The sequence below is a fragment of the Astatotilapia calliptera genome, chromosome 9 (assembly GCF_964374335.1).
Source record: "Astatotilapia calliptera chromosome 9, fAstCal68.1, whole genome shotgun sequence".
Taxonomy (NCBI): domain Eukaryota; kingdom Metazoa; phylum Chordata; class Actinopteri; order Cichliformes; family Cichlidae; genus Astatotilapia; species Astatotilapia calliptera.
The window spans coordinates 19,985,928-20,004,858 of NC_137430.1; the positions used below are offsets into that span (position 1 = coordinate 19,985,928).

The following is an 18,931-nucleotide window of genomic DNA, read 5'->3' on the forward strand; positions in this document are numbered from 1 at the left end:
AGCCATAAAGCACAAGTTGCCATGTATTGATTTCTGGGTGAAGCAGAGGAGGAGGAGAATCATCCAGAGCTGTAAATTCTGGGAGACATGTGTCCCGACAACACCGCTGTCTGAGTAGTTTTCACAGCAATCGAGGGGAGCGCAACGGCAGCTCAGAGGTCTGCAATGATCACGACGTCTTTGTGATGAAGTGGCCAATTGAGGGAGCCCCGTGTGGAAGTGTGGTTCGGCACAGGTGTGTGAATGTTGACCTCTGACTACTGCTGAGTGATGTGATTTAAATGGACTCTTGTTCAAAGCAGGAGACCCTTCATTTCTACCAGTGTCAGTCATTCTTAACTCTTTCAGCACCTGTTTCCCATGCCTCATTTTCCCGATTTTCTTTTTGTGTATTAACACTTTCTCCAACCAAAACAAATTACTTTAAAAAATCCCACAGCCATTCACACGACTAATCACAACAGCATGTTTAAGCTTATCATACTGGAAAGCTCCAAACATGAATGCATGTACTTGAAATCCATTTTTAAAAAAAACGTGGACCTGTTTTAATTTTTGCTTCGTCACTTTAAAAAACTGTTTACACCTGCATGATTACTGCCTCTGCTGCGGCTCTTCTTGCTACGTAAAGTTTATCTGTGTTGTGCGTAAATATTCATTACTAGAGCTCAAACATTCAGGGCATTCTTTTTAAACAACAGGACATTTTCAAAACACACTAACCTAAATTTAGTTTCCCCATAGCAGAAAACGGATGGATGGATGGATGGATGGATGGGAAGCCTAAACAATTAGTCAAATGATTAAGAAAATTAAGCTACAGAATAACAGCTAAGGATAATCACCATTTGGCGCTTCCCTGTTGTTTTTCCTAATCAGGTATCTACAAATAATAAAGGCACTCTCGACTCTTGAAGTGGCTGATTTAATCAGCTCAGTGCAGCCATTCTTCTGATAGCCTATTAGGCAATCAATATTATTATGTCAGGAGGGAGTCTATAGCACATCACACAGATGAATAAAACATAGACCGAACATCAGGGAGAGACAATCCAGGGTGCATTAGTCAGACAGCGCTGTGACGTTGCCAAGTAAACAAAACACAAACTGGCAGGTTTTTGTTTCTTGCCCTAAAGCTAAAGACACATAGTACACAAACAGCATAAGAGCACACGCGTATACTGTATGCACTGAGGGAATTCCAAACATAGTGCTTGTTTGTTGGGGAATGAATGGAGGCATTGAACGGCGAACATTTCTTGTCACAGTGCAGTGGTGACAAAGGAAGACGGGAGAGGCAAGTTGCTGAATTAATGAATTGTGTCTGTCTCAGAGCTGAACAACTGAATCTCATGAATATTGCGTTACTATTCAGTTCACATGGCCCTGCAAGGTATAAAAGAAATATAATACTACGCAAACTCATTTTATGTAAACAATTAACATCAGTGGGTTAAAAAAAAAGAAGCAAAAAAAGCCAACACACACTTGGAGTTGTCTTTATTGCATCTCCACACTCATCGTCATTAAAGGTGGAGGGAAAAGGAAGAAAGAAATAGTGACCACTCCTTTAATGGGCAGCTGATGATGTCATATCACTACACAGATTCTTTGGTCTCCAAGTAAACCAGCTCTTCTACTTGCTGATTGGCTGACTGGCTTTGAGAGGGGGAGGGTGGTTTTCTTCCCCTTCTTCTTCTTCCTGCTTCTGGATTAATCCCTTTGCCAGAGTGAGCTCATCTCTCCACTTCGTTTTGCTGTCTCTCATGTAACCTCAACAATTATTCTTAATGCAGTCATGTCCAAGTGTACAAAACTGGATGATTTAGAGGGCTGTATTGTCCCTAGAAGATGATGAGGTGTGCTTTCTGCTCAGGTTTTTAAAGTAATCTTATTAACTAAACACTTAGGTGGCAAATTGCGCCTTCTGCTTGAAATCCAATAAGTTTGCCTCTTGCAGGCTTTTGTTGGCAAAGTCTGCTTCCTCGAGAGTTCCTTTCACTACTTAAGTCTCATCCCCTGTAGCCCTGCCGCTTGTTTTCATAGCTGTGATGAACGGCGCCCTGAACTCTTGCACTGGTTGCCCTCTGCAGTGAAACACAATGCCATGTGCCTCTATCACACTCATGTCTGGGGCTACAGGTGACCAGCTGTCTGCTTGTATTCCTCTCCTCTGGGACAGCTGGAGCCATCAATCAGCTCACCCCCTCCAACCCCACCCTCCCCGAGCCCCATTGTGCCCGTCTGCCCGGTCTGACCACCACAGCAGCACCGTCAGACTCATCTCATCTGCTCTTTCGCTCCTCCGGGGAGCACTTCTCAACTTCCACGTAGTTGCGAATTCATGCTTGTTTCCAGGCTTTCAGGACAAGCTGTGCAAATCTCTCACTGTCTCTGGTGTTGGTTTTTGGTTTGAGTACTCATTGATGAGTTTGGCATTTGGCTCCCATGAACTTGCCCTTCATCTAACAGCTAGTTTTATGATGCCTCTGATGGTCATAAATTGATACATTGTTGAGCCCACTCCACACAGCACGTGCAGTCACAGTCCTTTCTCCCTCTGCAGATGGAAAGCATTGAAGCCCATTATTGTGTTCTTGGAGGGGCGTCTTCCACCATGAACTCTTTGGCACACTTTTAAAGAGAGTGGCCTTAATGTATTCAGGCCTGATTCACAGTGGCTTTGGCACTACCGCTACCATCCCCCCAGCCTACACACACACACACACACACACACACACACAACTCTTTTTCTTAAAAGAGAGAGTAAACATGTGTGAGTCGCACTGTTCCTTGGAACTTTTTCTTGTTTATCGAAAAGGGAATTGATGAGCCTGACAGGGGACTTCAAAGGGGGACATTAAAAAATTCAGTTTACCTCAGGAGAACTTTGTGAAGGACACTTGATCAAAGAGCAGAAGGACCCAACAGTTGCACACTAAAACTTTTTATGTGACCCAGATTTGCCTGTTGCATAATGCTTGTCTGTCGGAACAACATTGTTGAACCTGTGTCAGTTATCTGAAGTTTGCCAGAACTGCTACTATAATTAGGCTAAACCAAACCATAGAAGTGGCTGAGCAAGCGTGTCTCCAAGCTCTCCGAGCCTTGTCAAACAGAGGGCTAATTGTGAATGTTGGTAATTATTAGCTATTTTATAAAGAAAGAAAGCAGAATTCCTCGGTAATGGTGACTGCTGCTTCTGCTCATGTGACTATCAGTTTCTCCCTCTGGTCTGTGGACAGTTCATTGTTGTGTCTTAAAGAGCTGCAGGGCGACAGGGAAACTAATTGGGTGGAGCATGTCTGGACATACTGACTCCCAGGCTCTCTACTGGAGCGTCGCTGTGCCACACACGCACACAGACACACTCACCTTACTCGATTATACACCTTTGACGTGTGAAAACAAAAAACAATCATTACTATAAAGCATGCAATCCAATCAGCGATAACAACAGAGACTCTCTGCACAGATGGCACTATTAAATGTTTATTTACATCCTCAGTTACTTAACCTTGTGCTTTAGAAAGATGTAAGTTAAAGGTACCTGATATTTCTTTCTGATATTTATTCACTTTTATTGTAACTGCGCATGCCTTTTTTTGTTTGTTTTTACAAACAAGCTTCGTGATGAGCAGTTATCCGTGGTTTTTACCATGTTTATTATCACAAAGCCATTCAGTCCTGATCCAGCGCTAATTTACGGCTCCGGTGAAACTGCTGCCTCCAAAGCAAACGACGTCAAGTAAATCTACGTGTTTGCATTTGTTGGGTGTTATTTTAGCACCACTTATTCTAATTTGAATAGAGAAACTCTGTGTTTTCAGCGAGAGCTGCGGAGGGACTGTTTCTGCTGCCATTCGGCTTGAAGTGCCTGTTTTTGGCTTTCAGGGTGGGGCTCTAAGGGAGGCCCTTGGGCACAGTAGGTAGTGAGAAAGGGGTCTTCTTTAAGGAGGACACAATTTGCATAGGTCTATGTACACAGCTTTCAGAGACCTCTCCCCAAATATCTGAGTCGAGCACCTGTATTGACATTGGCAGAACACTTTGTCTCAGGATTCAGGTCCAGCTAGGAATGAAAGCAAACCACCACAGCGCGCTCGCCGTGGGCAGCTAGACTCGCAAATACCTGAGAGGACTTTATCAACTGGGGTGGGGAGGGTTCGTGACGCTGCTACTTCATGAGAAAAGGGTTGCAAATGAATCCCATCAGTGATTACGACACATAGAGTTGTGTTGTAATCCAACAACTAAAAGAGATGATGTAAAAGAGTTGATGATACAGTCTTGATCCCTGGGGACAAAAGACAAGGTCAGCAAATGAAGTTAAATGTATTTAAGTGGGGCCTTTCTGCTGTTATAGAGTTTGTTTTATTTAACTGAGAGAAAGAAAACAAAATTCAGAGAAAACTATGGTCCTAAAAAGTAAACAAATGAAAGAAGGAAGGAAAGTAAGATGAAATTAAGAGGAAACTATCACCCCAAAAATAAACAAATGAAAGAAGGAAGGAAAGTACAAATGAAGTTTAGAGGAAACTATTGCACTGAAAAAGACTTGAGGGAAGAAGAAAGGAAAACAATATGGAAATTATAAGGAAACTACAGCCATGAAAATGTAATAATAAAAACACCTATTTCTTTTCAAAGAAATAGGTGTGTACATCCATTACACAAGATGGGCATGCAGTTTCTGGGGCTTTCAAACTCATCTCATTGCCCTAAATAAACATCAAGCCACTCAAGTTACTTTGTTAACCAACTTAGTTAACTAAACTGTTTTCACCATGTAATTTAAAAAAGAAAAGAAAGAAGAAAGAAAGAAGAGAAATCATTCCAGGACAGTAGTTGTGATTGCTTGGTTATGATAAGAGGTGGCGTTTCCTCTAAAGCCTACTTCACTTTTGCGTTCCATGTAAAAAGAAACTGAGTCAGAATTTCATGCAGCTTACTCAGTGTTTTCCTTTAACTGGAAATAAGCCACAGCGTATACAACATTTAGGCACCACCCACGTTACAATAGCAGGACTTTTATCTGCCTGGTGATCACACAGTTTGTGACTGCTCATCAGCTGCTAATATAGAGAGGAACCTGGGGATTCCTATAACTGCCTTTAGAGTGTATAATAGTGAGTATGTATTTAAAAAGGGTGATAAAAAGAAGAAGAAAAACGTATTTTATTGTGTTTATTTCATCAATCTATTACTACTACTCCCAGGCTATTATTATTATTATCATTATTATTATTAGTGACCAATTGAGTTTTCTCACGCAGGTAGTAAGGGCTCAAACCAAACACAGAAGGACGGGCAGGAAGCGGCGTGGGCAGCCTCCTTGTGTCACCGCCTGCGTCAGACTAGACGCCAGGAGGGAGTTTTCCACTGACGAAAAAGCCTGCGCTTCTCGGCAGTCTGCTACAGACAAGGGAAGCGCTTCAGCTGGTACGGACCCCGTGCGGCAGAGAGGCACAGACAATAGGAGAGAATAAAAAAAAGGCTGTGTGTACGCGGGGGATAAGCGCTACGTTTATTCGTGCCATTTGGATTACTTCCACCGTTAACACCCGTCGGCTGTTTTACCCAGCGTGACTATTCGGTGACTGATGGTGATCGGATACTTGAACTGGTGGTGAGTACAAACAGAATCGGGAGTTTCGCTGCTGGGTTATTGAACACCGTAATTTACGCGTTCAACCTCAGCGGAGGGAAGCAGGGGGGAAGCCAGATAGTTTGACTGTTTATTCTCGTGTGTCAGGAGTCGTTTAAATGCCCTGTGCGGTTTGTGTCTATGCGTGTCATCTCTGGTAGGGTTTTATTCGCTTGATTTCTTTTTGAACACTTTGCCTGACGCTTTATTGGAAATGGACGCGGCTGTGGTGGCCCCCGCTAGTTAAAGTTGAGTTTTAATGAATTGTTTTCTGGTGGCAGCACACGGGTGCTGGTATTCACGGTAACTGGAAAGAATTAAAGTCATTTAACTGATTTTCTTTTTAAACGCGAGATTCCACGACCCGCTTCATTCACTTGGTGATTGATTGATTTATTTGTTTTTAGATCGATCGCTGATTAATCAGCGTTTTACAAACTTCACGGCTCACGCCGGGAAAGCCGTGCTTCCCACCGCTGTGGGTTTTCGGCTGCGGATTCATTTAGGTGATCTGAACTGTTGATGAGGTCGGCTTTGTGTATTCAGCCCGTGCGGAGTTGTTCTTGTTCACCTCGGCGGCGCTGGTGCGCCTCTTGTAACTAGAGCGACTCCTGAAGGCACTACATCTGAGCACACAGCTGACAGGGCTGCTGTCATTAGAATTAGCATTAATCATGAGGCATGATCGGGTCAGCTGGGGGAGAGAGCCGGCTGGACTCGTACGACGTGCCTATTCGACCCGATATAATTATAGGTTTTTAATTTTGGGGGGGATTTTAGCGATTTGCCACATGCAGGTAACAGTTCAGTCTTTGAGCCAGGTGTGGACAAGGAATGCGGAGCTCCTTCATTGTTTGATCAGTTTTCCATCACGGCATGTGGACCTTTCTCTTCTTTCTTTTAAAATGCGTAAATGACTGAAGTTTCTAATTCATTTAAGTACTATAAAGAGAAAATGATGTCAATGTGGTTTATTTTTATTATTATTCTCATCCAAAGGTCTTGATTTATTAATGTTATTATTTTTTCCAGGTATAACACTGCCCTCTGGGGCTTTTATTTATTTATTTAATCTCTGGACAGTGTCTGTTTTCGATAAAGCGCCTGAGTCGATTTAATCGTCTCTAGCGCGACCTCACCCGGATCATTTTTGGAATCATGTTTTTTGGAATTAGGCTACAGAGAGCTGAATGATCCTTTGTTTACTGAGAAGGAATACAGCACTCGGTGCTGTGCATTTAATGTCCAAGGAGGTTTCAGATGTGTTAAATAAGTCATTGTCTCTGCTTATTTAACATCATTTTCCATTTATAGCACACATTTTGCACCCACGTCCCTCTTTAAAATAACAATTGACCTGTTTGCTGCCTCCTTATTAAAACTGCCAATGCACTCCCAAATCCTCTCAAATGATTTGAAGGAATTCGCAGCACAGCGAATAACATCCCCACATCCTAACTGCCTCATCTCCATCGTGTGATCCTGCATTCAGTTTGCCTTGTGGTGCCTGCAGCTGTCAGACACAGCACAGATAATCTGGATGGCCACTTCCTGTGCACTGCAGTGCATGTTTCACAACCTCAGGAAGCTCATGCACACTTTTAGTATCTGTCTCCCCAGCTGGGAGAGGCAGCAGCCGCATGCTGGGTTCAGACAAGGTTCTCTGTGCCTGCTTCATTTTGGTCACGCAGGATGGCCCCACGCTTTTGTGCCTGGAGACGAGGGTGGAGTGGGGTGTGTGTGTGTGTGTGTGTGTGTGTGGGGAGGGGGTAACACGGAGCCTGCTGACAGCCTCCAACACAGCAGCCGAGAGCTCCCATCTGCTTTGTCCTCTCTCAGCATTCCATACAGCAAGTGTCCCAGACTGGAGCATGACCCCTGAACCCGAAGCCACTCCCCCTCCCTCCACCCAAACACACACCCAAAAGCTGTGTGTTTTCTGCTTGTGAACTGCTATTCTAAAGAGGTTTTCTCAAAGTTTGCTGCTGTGCACTTGGCACAGTTTCTGTTATTTGCAAGCGTGTTACAGAAAAATCAAAGCTGCATGTCATTTTGTCTGCACAGTGAATGCCATTCGAGGTAAAGAGTGGAAAAAACAGTTTTAGCCTTCCCTTTAAAGCAGGAGTAAAGCAACCCAAACAGTGGGTAAATAGTCCTCTGCAAGCATCACCTGGACATTTAGGTTTGCTCTGCATAACAGATTAATGGCAGCCTGGGGCGTGTGAAGTCCACGTGCAAGCTAATACCCTGTCAGGTGTGGCTAGGAAAGGTGGCTGGCTCAAGTGTCTAGTGGGAGTAGGACTTTCCAGTGGTTAGCAGTAGAAAACACATCTGGGTTAGATAGAGCCTGTGTTCTTCTTCCACTATTACTGCGGGAGCAGTGCTGCCAGAATGGAATTCCTGTGGCTTGGAAACATGACATTATTTATTTGTTTTGTACAGTCCTCCCTCCTTCTTCCCACTACCTCTCCTTTTTGGAATCGCGCTGTGCACGGGTCAAGGCAGAGGAACAGAATGTTTCTGTGGCACAGTCACAGCAAGCTTTGCGGCTTCGGTGAGAACAACAGGCTTATAGGAGGAGAAAGCGGGAGCGCTCCCTGCATTGTTCCAGCAGGTGGAGCGCTTCTGACTAACAGCTGACTTCATAAGAAATGAGCCAGTGTTTCCCCCAGCTGTGCAGGAGCTGGAATCCAGCCCATCCGTCACCTTGACGGCTTTGATCAATTATCTCCCGTCCTCTCGGTGTCAGAACTGGAAGTGAGAGGTGCAATACCTTGAAAGCCTGCAGGGGCTGTCCTGCCCAGCCACGGTTCTACACACACGGGAAGGCTCCCAAGCTTATCATTATCACATTTTATGAGCACTCAGTCAGTCATTCAGACACTGCACAAGGCTGTCAGTGTGCCATGTAAATGCTCCCGGCTGGCTAAGATTAGTGCAACTTGTCGCTCCCACCCACACGGTTATCAGCTGCAAAAGGGCTGGACAGGCGGTGCGAGGGGGCAAAGTCAACTGTGACTTGTCCTGATGGCTGAGGGGCAGACGGGAGCAGTTCAAACAGGGTGAAAGTTGATATCTGTGCAAAACCAAAGATGTGTATAAGAAAGCTTTTATGATTTGGTTCTTTTTTTGTGATTCTGATTAAACTAAAGCTTTCCGATAAGTTAGTTTGATAAGATTTACCGTGGCATTTTGCCTTTTAAAAGTAATTCAAACTCTTTTACATCCTTCTCAAATAATTGAATACTCTTTCATAAAAGGGTTTGAGGGGCTGTCTGCAGATTTAAAATCAAAATGAATTGAAATTCTAAAGTCGTACAAACAGCCCCGTAGCTGGATGTATCAAGATAATCTTATTCAACTGACATAGTTATGCATCTGACTTGAGCTGTGTAGTGCTTCTGGTGACAAATCTCCTCGCCAGAGATTTATCTTTCCAAGTCTGTGACAACTGGCTGGGGAGCACCTCGGTGGATGCGTCCTTTATCTGCCTGCCTGTGTGCGGTTGATGGAATGACAGTGATGCATAATTTAGCGCACGCTGAAAACATGCTGCGCTCCTTCTCTGGCTCGGCTGTCCGATCACATCCATTCTCCATTTAGAGCAGACATCCACAGGCACCGCTTTCTTGACGAGCCAGCGCCGAATTCCTCTCTTTTTATCTTTGTCCCACCCTTTTGCAAATGAGTCACTACGCAATGTCTTTTCTTTTTTTTTTTTCCTTTCTTCTTTTCTTTTTTTTTTTTTTTCACCCCGGGTCCCTTGTTCCATCCGCTGTCTGTGCTCTCTTGGCCTTGTTCAGTGGGTGCAGCGGCTGAGCAGGCTGAGAAGCTCCAGATTGACTACAAGCCGTCCCCTTGCCAGGATTAACCTCTCGCCATTGTTTCTGCCCGTTGAACAGGATTAACAAATCAATGTGTCAGGTAGACTGCAGTCAAGAGACAATGACCCAGTTCTGACACCACTGCCCCCCCCCCCCCCACCACCACCACCACCACCTCTCTCTCTCTCTCTCTCTCTCTTTCTCTCTCTCTCTCTCTCTCTCTCTCCCTCTCCCGCACCCCCCCCCCCCCCCCTTCTGCCTCACTGCAGCTTTTAATTAAAAAGACTTTGCTTAGCTGGCGCTATGCACTCCCTGGAGGATGCTTCACAGCTTTGTTTTTTTTTGTGGGGTTTTCTTTTTCTGGGAACTGGAGCTGGGAATGGTGGCAGAATTGTAAGGTGAACCCTCGCGTGCTCTGCGTGCACAGAGACGTGAGCTTTGTGGTGTTTTTCAGAACACACATGTTGTCTGATAAGGGAACACACAAAGCAACAGATGCGGCACCCAGGTGTTTCTAAATGGTTTCAAGACAAATCCCATCATCATGTCATAATATTAGTTATACGTGTACAAGGCATTTTGAGATTATTTTTTTTGCACGAGTAAGCTGAAGGATAGGATGGGGGGGATTCAGTGCCCCCCTCCTTTTTTTTTTTTTTTTTTTTTTTTTTTTCCTCCACTCTTATTGTCTGTGTAATGTGAAGGCTACAGTGTGGAAGGGAGCTTTTTTTTGTTTGTTGCAGCGACAGTGTGAGTTGGCTTGACCTATTGCAAGGTGATTCATTCATCAAGCGTGCACTGGGGACAACAATATCTGACCGCAGCAATAACAATAACCCCCTCCCTGTACATCTGCAAAGATGCACCCACTGCCTATACGAAGGTGTCAGCCTCTTGCCCTTGACTTTGCCTTTGTCCTTGTCATAAGGATTTTTTTTTTCATAACTGCTCTCTGTTGCATGCAGAAAATGGCTCTTTTCCTTGTACACCAGCTTCCAGATCTTCTTCTTTTTCTTCTGTTCTTTGAGTAATGACATCCCGATGAGACAAGCAAGACATGCAGATCGCAGATGGATTCAAAGTTCCTATAAAGTCACTGGAGCATTTCTGACAAATTGGCTGTGTGCTAAAGAGCAATGGTCACATTTTAAGCTGTTGGAAGGATGTTTGGGTGTTTTACGTGTGTGCAGTACTGTGTTTAGTAAGAGTATGTTTTTAAAAAATGACGAAAATCAAAGTGATTCAGCTGCAATGTTGAAAGATTTGTAAGCAGTTTGACGGTGAAACGAGGTAAAGCCTCCTTTTCCCATTCCACATCATCATCATCTGAGGGAGTGTCTGTGCTGGAGCACGGCCCGGTTGTGTCCTACCTCTCCCTTCACTTCCTTCCTCCCTCCCTCCACCCTCTCCCTCCCTCCCTGGTTAAGATAGCAGGGGCTCGTCCTCGCAGTGATGATAAACTGTGCCGTCTAGCAGCAAGCATCGCCTGCTAATCTTCCCAACTTCTCAAAAGTTGGGAAGATTAGATTGTTTGGTGTTTGCTAAGGTCACGAGACACATTTGTATCCCTTAACCATAAAACACAAAAGCAGCAACCTTGCTTTTCATCAAATCTGCTCATTTGTCATGTCAGCGGTTGCTCTTTTTGAAATTTTGCCTGGAAAAAGACGGGGATTTAGTCGAGCTTTGAAAGTGTTGCTGCCCGACAAAAATAAACATTAAACACATCGACAAATCTTATACTTGGAAAGGTGATATTGGGCAATATTTTTAAAGATTAGAGGGCAGACAGCACTCCCTCCCACTGAAAGCATTATTTTTTTACTTTTCTATCTTTTACTCAGCTCTGGATATGTGGACAACAAAACATTCTGCCTATGCGTAGCTGCGCATGTATTCAATGACTTCTATGTGGACACGTTACTTATGACCAGTGGCAAATTGCCCTTGCTTTCCTTCGGACTGCATATTTGATTGCAAGGGCTGCTTAAAGTGACTGATTAGAAAATAAAATGTCAGGTCACCTCTGTTTGGTCGTCTCTCTTAATTTATGCGTTTGCTGAGCCGATGAGATTTAGAAGAGGGTGAAGGGTTCGCTAATTGTTGACTTAGGCAAATGGAACTGATTGATTGCTTCCTGTGCCATTGTTCTCAACTGAGAGTAGCAGGAGACTGGTATGCATACATGACTCACTTGTACCATTGATTTTGTTTAAATAAAAGCCTGACAATGTACAGTTGATAATTTATTGGGTTAATAAAATAAAGATCCGGTGATGATTTATTAAAATAACTGTTAGTAATTTGCTAATTCGTCTCCTTCTCTCCTCCTTGCTGCAGATCTTTTGCGCTAACGCCATGAGTGGGCTTCTCAAGAGGAAGTTTGAGGAGGTGGATGAGGACCCATGCTACTCCTCACCGTCGCCCTCTTCCCTTTCCTCTGCCTGCTCAGGCTGGGACTCGGAGGCGGAGAGCTGCTTCTCGGACACCCTGGATTCCACCCCCAGCAACCCCAGCTCCCCGGCAACAAATTTCAACAGTGAGTATCTCTCTCCAGCGATAATAAATCACAGAAAGAGCTGATGGCACATGTTTTTATAATGCATTCTCTTGCCTTTAACATCCGCTGAGACTCTGATAACAAACTTAGATAAATGGGGGAGAGGTTAAGGAATTTAGGCAGCTGGAAGGCCATGAAACACTTCACAGAAATGATTTCAGACTTCTGCAATGAATACCTCTTTTGATTTCATGCCCTAAAGCTGCAAAATGGCTAATCACATTATGCACTGGCTGCTCACCTTGGCTGTGTCGCCACCTTCTTCTCAAAGCCCCGCATGCAGGCACAGCCTCACCTTTTCTTGCATGATGTGGGTCGCGCGGCCTTGGGCCGTTTTGTGTCTCGACCTGGGTGCGTCTGCTGAGCTTTAGGGGACGGACCGGCTTGGAAAGGGATTGCAGTGTACAGGAGAAGGGCAAACAGTTGTGAGGTTTCCAGGATGGTGGGGCAGGCAGCCAGGAAGAGAAGCATGGCAGGTTGCCAAGGCTGGGAACACACAGAGCCTTGTCTGAAGCCCGGGCGTGCACCCAGCACAGGTGCTGAAAGTGAGTGGGTGAAGGGATACAAAAAAAAAAAAAAAAAGGGGGGGGGGGGGGGGGGTAGGACAATCAAGAAAAAAAGGCGTGCAGACACATCTGAAGGAGCAGATTGGCTGGATCATTATAATCCAGTGTTTACACAGAAATTGTGAAGTGACTGCTAGACACAGCAGAGAAGATGATGGATGTGAAGCTGTACCTTGGTAGTTTATTTTTATGTGTATTACCCCAAGCAGCAGATCAGACCACATAGTAGAACTATTGTGTGCCGCTTACCTCTATTAAGGTAAAAGGTTACTTTTCCAAGCTTCAGGTATCACACCAGCTTTCTGTGTCTTTTAAGGCCAGTTCAGGGCGAACTAGAAGTCTACAAGGATCTCCCCACCAAATAATAATTGTAATGTCCAACACATGTGGCTTGTAGATTCGAAAAGTTCTGGTGACTCAGGCAGAAGGGAAAAAGTTGCTTGTCTCTAAAAGAGTCTCTAAAGTTTTGTTGAATATTCCTGGGTGGAGGAAGTGGAATATATAATAAAACTTGAATAATTGGGCTTTTTTCCCACATATGGTTCTACTTTGGCTCCCATATGGTTTTATTGTATTTGTCTGGGTATAGAAAGATCGTGAGCACTTTTTAACAGCGAGAGAACCTTTGACCCGTTTCAGTTACTGGGCCATTTGTGGGGATTGTCAGCTAGCAGCGAGACCCGGGTGGGCAGGTTTTATTCTTGCCCTTAGGGCTACACTTCCACCCTTCACCCCCATCTGGAAGCCTCAAGCATTTACTCCCCACTTTTGTGATCCTGGCGGCTCTGTTTCCTCCACTTTCCTGGCCAACAAAGGGAAATTCCTGGGTTGGGTGTTTTGTTTTGTTTTTTTGTTTTTTTTGTCGCACAGTAGGGCAAGTTACAAAGCTAAATGGATTCTTGGGTTAGTGTAGGTTTCACTTTACAGGATGTAAGCGTGTTAGAGTCCTGTTAGCAGTGTCTTTTAATTGGGTACATGATAAGGCGGGAGCAATGAATCAGAGGGGTGTCCTTTTACAGTCTGTTCAGCAGCATTTATACACCTCTCAAGTACAAGTGCTGGGGAATTATGCCATCTAGTGGCACGAAAGTAAGAATCCCCCCTCTTTAGAGCATCCTCTCTTACTTGTGCATCATGTATTCTAATCCTGCCTCTTTTTTTTTTTTTTTCCATCCATAGCAACGTCCATCCTTAAGAAATCCAAACGAGCGCGGCGGGGCAATGTGACGTTTGACCAGGTGACGGTGTTCTTCTTCCCTCGGTGCCAGGGCTTCACCAGTGTTCCCAGCCGAGGAGGATGCACTCTGGGCATGATGCAACGCCACAGTGCACTCCGCACATATTCGCTCGCAGAGTTTGCCGTGGAGCAGCGGCTCCTGCGTCGGGAAAAACTCCTCAACAGACTCAGGGAAGAGAAACTGGAAGCTCTCAAACTGAAGGTGTGCACCATAAAAGAAATGCAGTGGTTAAGGGATCTATGAAACTGTGCCTGTTCAACATGACAAATAAACTTTGTTCCTTTTGTTGTGTTCAGCTGACAAAAAATGGAACCCAGGAGAGCGAGGAGGCCGAAAAACTTACAGTGGATGACATCCCAGAGCAGGATATTGACATCAGTGGAGCCAACGTCGACGAGGGCTCTTTTCTCCAGCCTTACACGTCCAAGCGCCGCTATGCGCTGCTCAAAGCGGCTGGTGTGAAGAAGATCGACAAGGAGGAAAAGAGGCAGCTGCACGAGCTGAGGCTCTCCAGGGAGAACTGTGGTTGCGACTGTCAGGGGTTCTGCGAACCTGAGACTTGCAGCTGCAGCCTGGCTGGCATCAAATGTCAGGTAAGAGCCCCAACAATTTCATGCTATCAAGAGCACCCGGGCAAGACACAGCAACTTAGGAGTTTCTGTTGCATGATTTAAGAACTTTTCTTTACTTCTTGCAGATGGACCACTCCTCTTTTCCATGCGGATGTACCAAGGATGGATGCGGAAACATGGAGGGCCGCATTGAGTTCAACTCCACCAGGGTACAGACGCATTATATCCACACTATAATGAAGCTGGAGCTGGAGAAGAGGCTGGAGGAGCAGTCCAGCACAGAAGAGGATGAGGAGAACACAACCGGTGCCACCCCCTTACCAGCAGTGCCCTCCTTCCCCTTCAGCTCAGAGATGACAGCAGCTGGGGAGAACAGCTGCAGCAGCGATATGACAGACTTGTCGGACTCTCAGAGTGAGGACTCGGAGGCAGGCGAAGGTCCGTGTGAGCCCAGCGCCCAGCTGGATGTTGATGAGAAAGGCCTGAGCCGCATACTGTGTTTCAGTGACACAGAAAACTGTTCGAGAAGTAGCAAGGACAGCGGCGATAAGAGCGACAAAGACACTTGTTGCCCAGAGCAGCAGCAAGAGCAACAGCAGCCATCTACGGAGGCGTTTAGTAGCTTTAGTATGGTGGACTTTGCAGATGAGAATGACAATATAGACGCTGCACTGCTGGACTCTTCGGACGATCAAACAGACAATCGAGCAACAGCCATTTCAGAACTTTTGGATGAGAATGCCAACCAGGGAAACGCTCTCTTCCATAGCTGTAGTGTTCCACACACGCCCTCTCCCACAGTCGATCGCTCAGCTAGCTACGACATGGAGCTGAGCCTCTCGTCTGAGTCAGACCTGGAGTTTTTCGATGGCTTCCCCTGTTTGGGGCCCACCTCCCTCTACAACTCCCTCAAGGAGTACGAGCACATGGACAACTTTTTTCAGTTTCAGTTGCCTAGTTATCCCAGTTTCCCTGCAGCCAGTGACCCAGGGACCTGCCTCCTGGAGTCGCTGATTGGCCTTTCAGAGTCCGTCCCAGAACCCCCCGCCACTTTTACAGACAATCAGCTGTTGGAGGAAGCCATGAAATTGTCTGTGATGGAGTCTGTGAAAGTTTGACCCACGCAAGGTGAAAAATTTGTGGACAGTGCAAGAAAAACGCAGGTTTGAAAATGCACATAAGATGTCAAAGTGTTGGAGGAAGCTGTGATTGCGTTTGATTTTTTTTTTTTTTTTTTCCCTCTCGCCTAATAAACGTTCAAAATTCCAGACTTGCCTTCAAAATTGTAAGCAAAGCAGTTTGGAATGATTGCTGTGTGAGACGGCAGCTAGTGTTGAAAGAGATACTAAACGTATATCAATTTGATCAGGCATATTAAAAATAATAATAAAAAAGATGTGGTGGCTCTCAATTCCTAAGAAAGCTTGTTTAACCAAACCAAGATCACCAACCATACGCTAAATGGGAATGAACCCTCTGGGGCCAGGTTGGGAATCTCAACACAGCTGAATGTGCACCTCAGGGATTTTTTTTCTAGCTTTTGGAGGCAATGTACCTTTGCTGTGATGGCCTTCATATGAAAACCAGAGTCAAATGGTAACCTGTTCGCGCCCTAGATTTTAGGCTAACACCCGGACGACTTGAGTAGAAGGGGTCCTCCTCGTGTTAAATCCTAAAGCTAGTGGACTCTTTCTCCTCAAGATCTCTCCCAAGGGTCTTTTATGGTACAAATAAAATCCCTCTAAAATCTCCTTGATCAGCACTTTATCTGTGAAAAAAAATAGTTATGTATGAATAGGCATTGTTTTGGTCGAACGGGATCGATTCAACAGTTAAACGCTAACATGACGGAGTTTCATATTTATGAGCAGGGTAACTAGATATAATGCTCATGCCATTTAAAAGCTGTAGCTGTATTGTCTTTTTACTTTTGTTTTAAATTATTTCCTTTTATGAATTCCTTTTATTTATTTCTGATGAAGCCTACTTTCACTCAAGCAGCACTGTGGTTTGATATTTCACCTGAAAGTGCAATCTTCCTTCCTGTTTTTTTTTTTTTGTTTTTTTTTTGTTTTTTTTTTGTTTTCCTTGTCCATATCACATTTAGGCATTGTTATGGGAAATGGGATCACAAGTCCATCAGCAAGTATTTAATATCTATTCTCTTTTACAGTTTAACTATTTTCTTTTTTTTTTTTCTTTTTTTTTGGATAACTTATTATGTCATTATTTCACTAGTTATTTAATTTAAGACGCCTGGCAATAAAATGGGGTGTTGTAAAGTTTACTGGATGTGCCTGCTTATCGGGGGGAGCCATGCATGCTAATAGAGTGTGCACAGCGCTTCCATTTAAGCTTTGGGACTGAAAACTGTGGAATCTCCCTAATCACTGAAACTAAATTATGGTTCTGTTGTATTGCTGCCTATAATGTAAACATAGAAAATTACACTAATATTTTCTAACTAATTTATGTAGAATGACAAAAGAATTCTAATCACTGACAAATTGAATATTTTATTAAGCAAAAGCGAGTAATTTTCAATCTGGGTCGACCTTTGTAATATATGAATTATAGAGAAATGTATACTTATGAAGGTTATTGCTCTCCAGCATTCTGAAGTATTTTTCATAGGCAGCCTTATGGTTCGATATCTTAGAGACATGCCACTAAAACTAAGTAAATTGCGAAGATCAATTTGATTGTACTCTGAATTTCTTTGGAAGTCTGTGACTTGGCTTACGATATGTTATGACTTACACATGTAAAGGGTTTTTGTGCATAAAAACTGCATATATTATACAATTTTTATCGCACGCGCAAACCCTGAAAATTGAAGAGTTGCCTCATTAATTATTGAACGAGACCTTTCAAAGGTGATTGTGCTGTCACCTGTGTGAAGAGCCGAGGGACACTAGAGAGTCAATGTACATATCTCACCCTTTCTACAGCTGTTTCAACAGCCTTTCTGGACCCTTTAGAAATTATGCATGCAGGTCCTGTTTGTTAAAACTTGTTCTGATTAATTGTATACTTTGAAAAAGTGCCGAGTGCACATTTTGGAACTGTATTATTCGCTTTTTTGCCTTTTTTGATTACTTTGAAGTCCATCCAATATATGTTCTTATGCCATGAAGAGGGCACTCTTTTTTTTTTTTTTTTTGCAAGCAGGCATTTGATTCTCTTGTATAAAACATCAAATCTCATGAAGAAATGGCAACAGTGAGTGTTCAATGTAATGTATTACAGTACAATTTATATTGTTTTCAAAGAAATTGTCTTACTTTTTTTGCCTTTTGTGTTGTACATATTTCTGCTTGAATGGTCCTGCAGAGCAAACAAAGCTGCTTTAATTTTTTTATTTTTTTTTACATACTCACACATTAACCTGCTGTTCAGAAACAGTGTCTTTCATCTACGCCATTTTGACAGCCTGTCCCTCCAAATAATAATAATAATAATAAAAAAAATGTTTTCTAAATCTTTGACTGTTTTTTGTCTTTGTAAAATGCTGAAAAGTAAACTTTTTGCATTGTTGGGGGAAAAAGCATGGACAAAAACTCCTAGGGGTATTATTTCTAGCTTTCTTTGGTGGGAGGGGGTATACTTGATATATTAATAATATATTTTAGCGAATAAGCCAAAAATGTGTTATAATTGGTTTAACCCTTTCTAGACCAGCAAATAATTGCAAGAAGTGTAGCGGTTTGCACATCTGTTTGCCAAGCAAAGGGTTTCTGGTTCAATTCCAGCCAGAGACACAAACCCTTCCTGGGGTCAGGGTTTGCATTAAACATGTGAAGCTAAAAGTAGCAAAAGTAAAATAAGCACACTAATGTACTTTCAAATTATGTGTAGCTCAGGTAATCTACAGTACACTGCTACTTTACACCAGTGGTGGTGAAACCTCTAGCAAAGGAAAAAAACTAATTGTGCTCTCCATACTGCAGTTTTTACCACTCATTACAATAAAAACACAGGATCCAAGTTAATCTAGTTGTTCATTAGAAAAGAACAACGATTACATTACAATTGACAATTTGTTACTAGATCTGTCAAACAGGACGTATTTGGTGTTTTACACAAATGTGTAAACCCTGGGACGACCGTAACGTTTAGTAAAATGCTTCTGTGCGAAAGTTCAGGGGACAGACGCCATCTTTACTTTTAAGATTAGACTTAAAGCTAAATCTGAAAGGACTGTGATCCTGAAGTATCCCTTGGTTATGCTGAAGCAAGCTCAAACTGCTGGGGGACTTCCCACAGGTGCTTATATGCCACGGCTGCATGCCTTTACATTGTGTCATCTCTCTCCCATAGTTTGTGTTTTTTCCTGTCTTCCTCTTTCCCAATACAGCTGCTCTTCCCTGAGCCTGGTTGTGCTGGAGATTTTTGTCCTCTTAAAAGGGAGTTTTTCCTTCCTGGCGTCATGTAGTGCTTGTTCATAGAGAATCATATGACAATTGGGGTTTTCGGGTCTTTACGTTAGAGTAAAAAGAACCTTGAGGCCTTGTTATGTTGCCA

At 43.7% G+C, this 18,931-nt stretch overlaps 1 protein-coding gene across 2 annotated transcripts; it reads left to right on the plus strand.

Annotated features, from left to right (window-relative positions):
* Positions 1 to 5,037: 5,037 nt before the first annotated feature.
* On the plus strand, positions 5,038 to 17,888 carry csrnp1b (cysteine-serine-rich nuclear protein 1b). 2 transcript variants are annotated; one of them, XM_026179646.2, is made up of 6 exons: positions 5,038 to 5,129; positions 5,277 to 5,629; positions 11,812 to 12,010; positions 13,777 to 14,036; positions 14,132 to 14,428; positions 14,533 to 17,888. In XM_026179646.2, the coding sequence occupies exons 3-6, from the start codon at positions 11,830 to 11,832 to the stop codon at positions 15,523 to 15,525; spliced, it is 1,731 nt and encodes a 576-aa protein (XP_026035431.1). In that variant the 5' UTR covers positions 5,038 to 5,129; positions 5,277 to 5,629; positions 11,812 to 11,829; the 3' UTR covers positions 15,526 to 17,888. The 2 variants fall into 2 exon arrangements, with proteins under 2 accessions (XP_026035431.1, XP_080162148.1); XM_080306022.1 differs by lacking the exons at positions 5,038 to 5,129; positions 5,277 to 5,629; positions 11,812 to 12,010 and adding an exon at positions 12,079 to 12,576.
* The last annotated feature ends 1,043 nt before the right edge of the window (positions 17,889 to 18,931 follow it).

Excerpts from the sequence above, each read along its gene's own strand:
- csrnp1b (XM_026179646.2), top strand. The coding sequence starts at position 11,830 with ATGAGTGGGCTTCTCAAGAGGAAGTTTGAGGAGGTGGATGAGGACCCA. Across the intron at positions 12,011-13,776 it reads CCCGGCAACAAATTTCAACA|CAACGTCCATCCTTAAGAAA; the intron begins GTGAGTATCTCT and ends TTCCATCCATAG. Across the intron at positions 14,429-14,532 it reads TGGCTGGCATCAAATGTCAG|ATGGACCACTCCTCTTTTCC; the intron begins GTAAGAGCCCCA and ends TACTTCTTGCAG.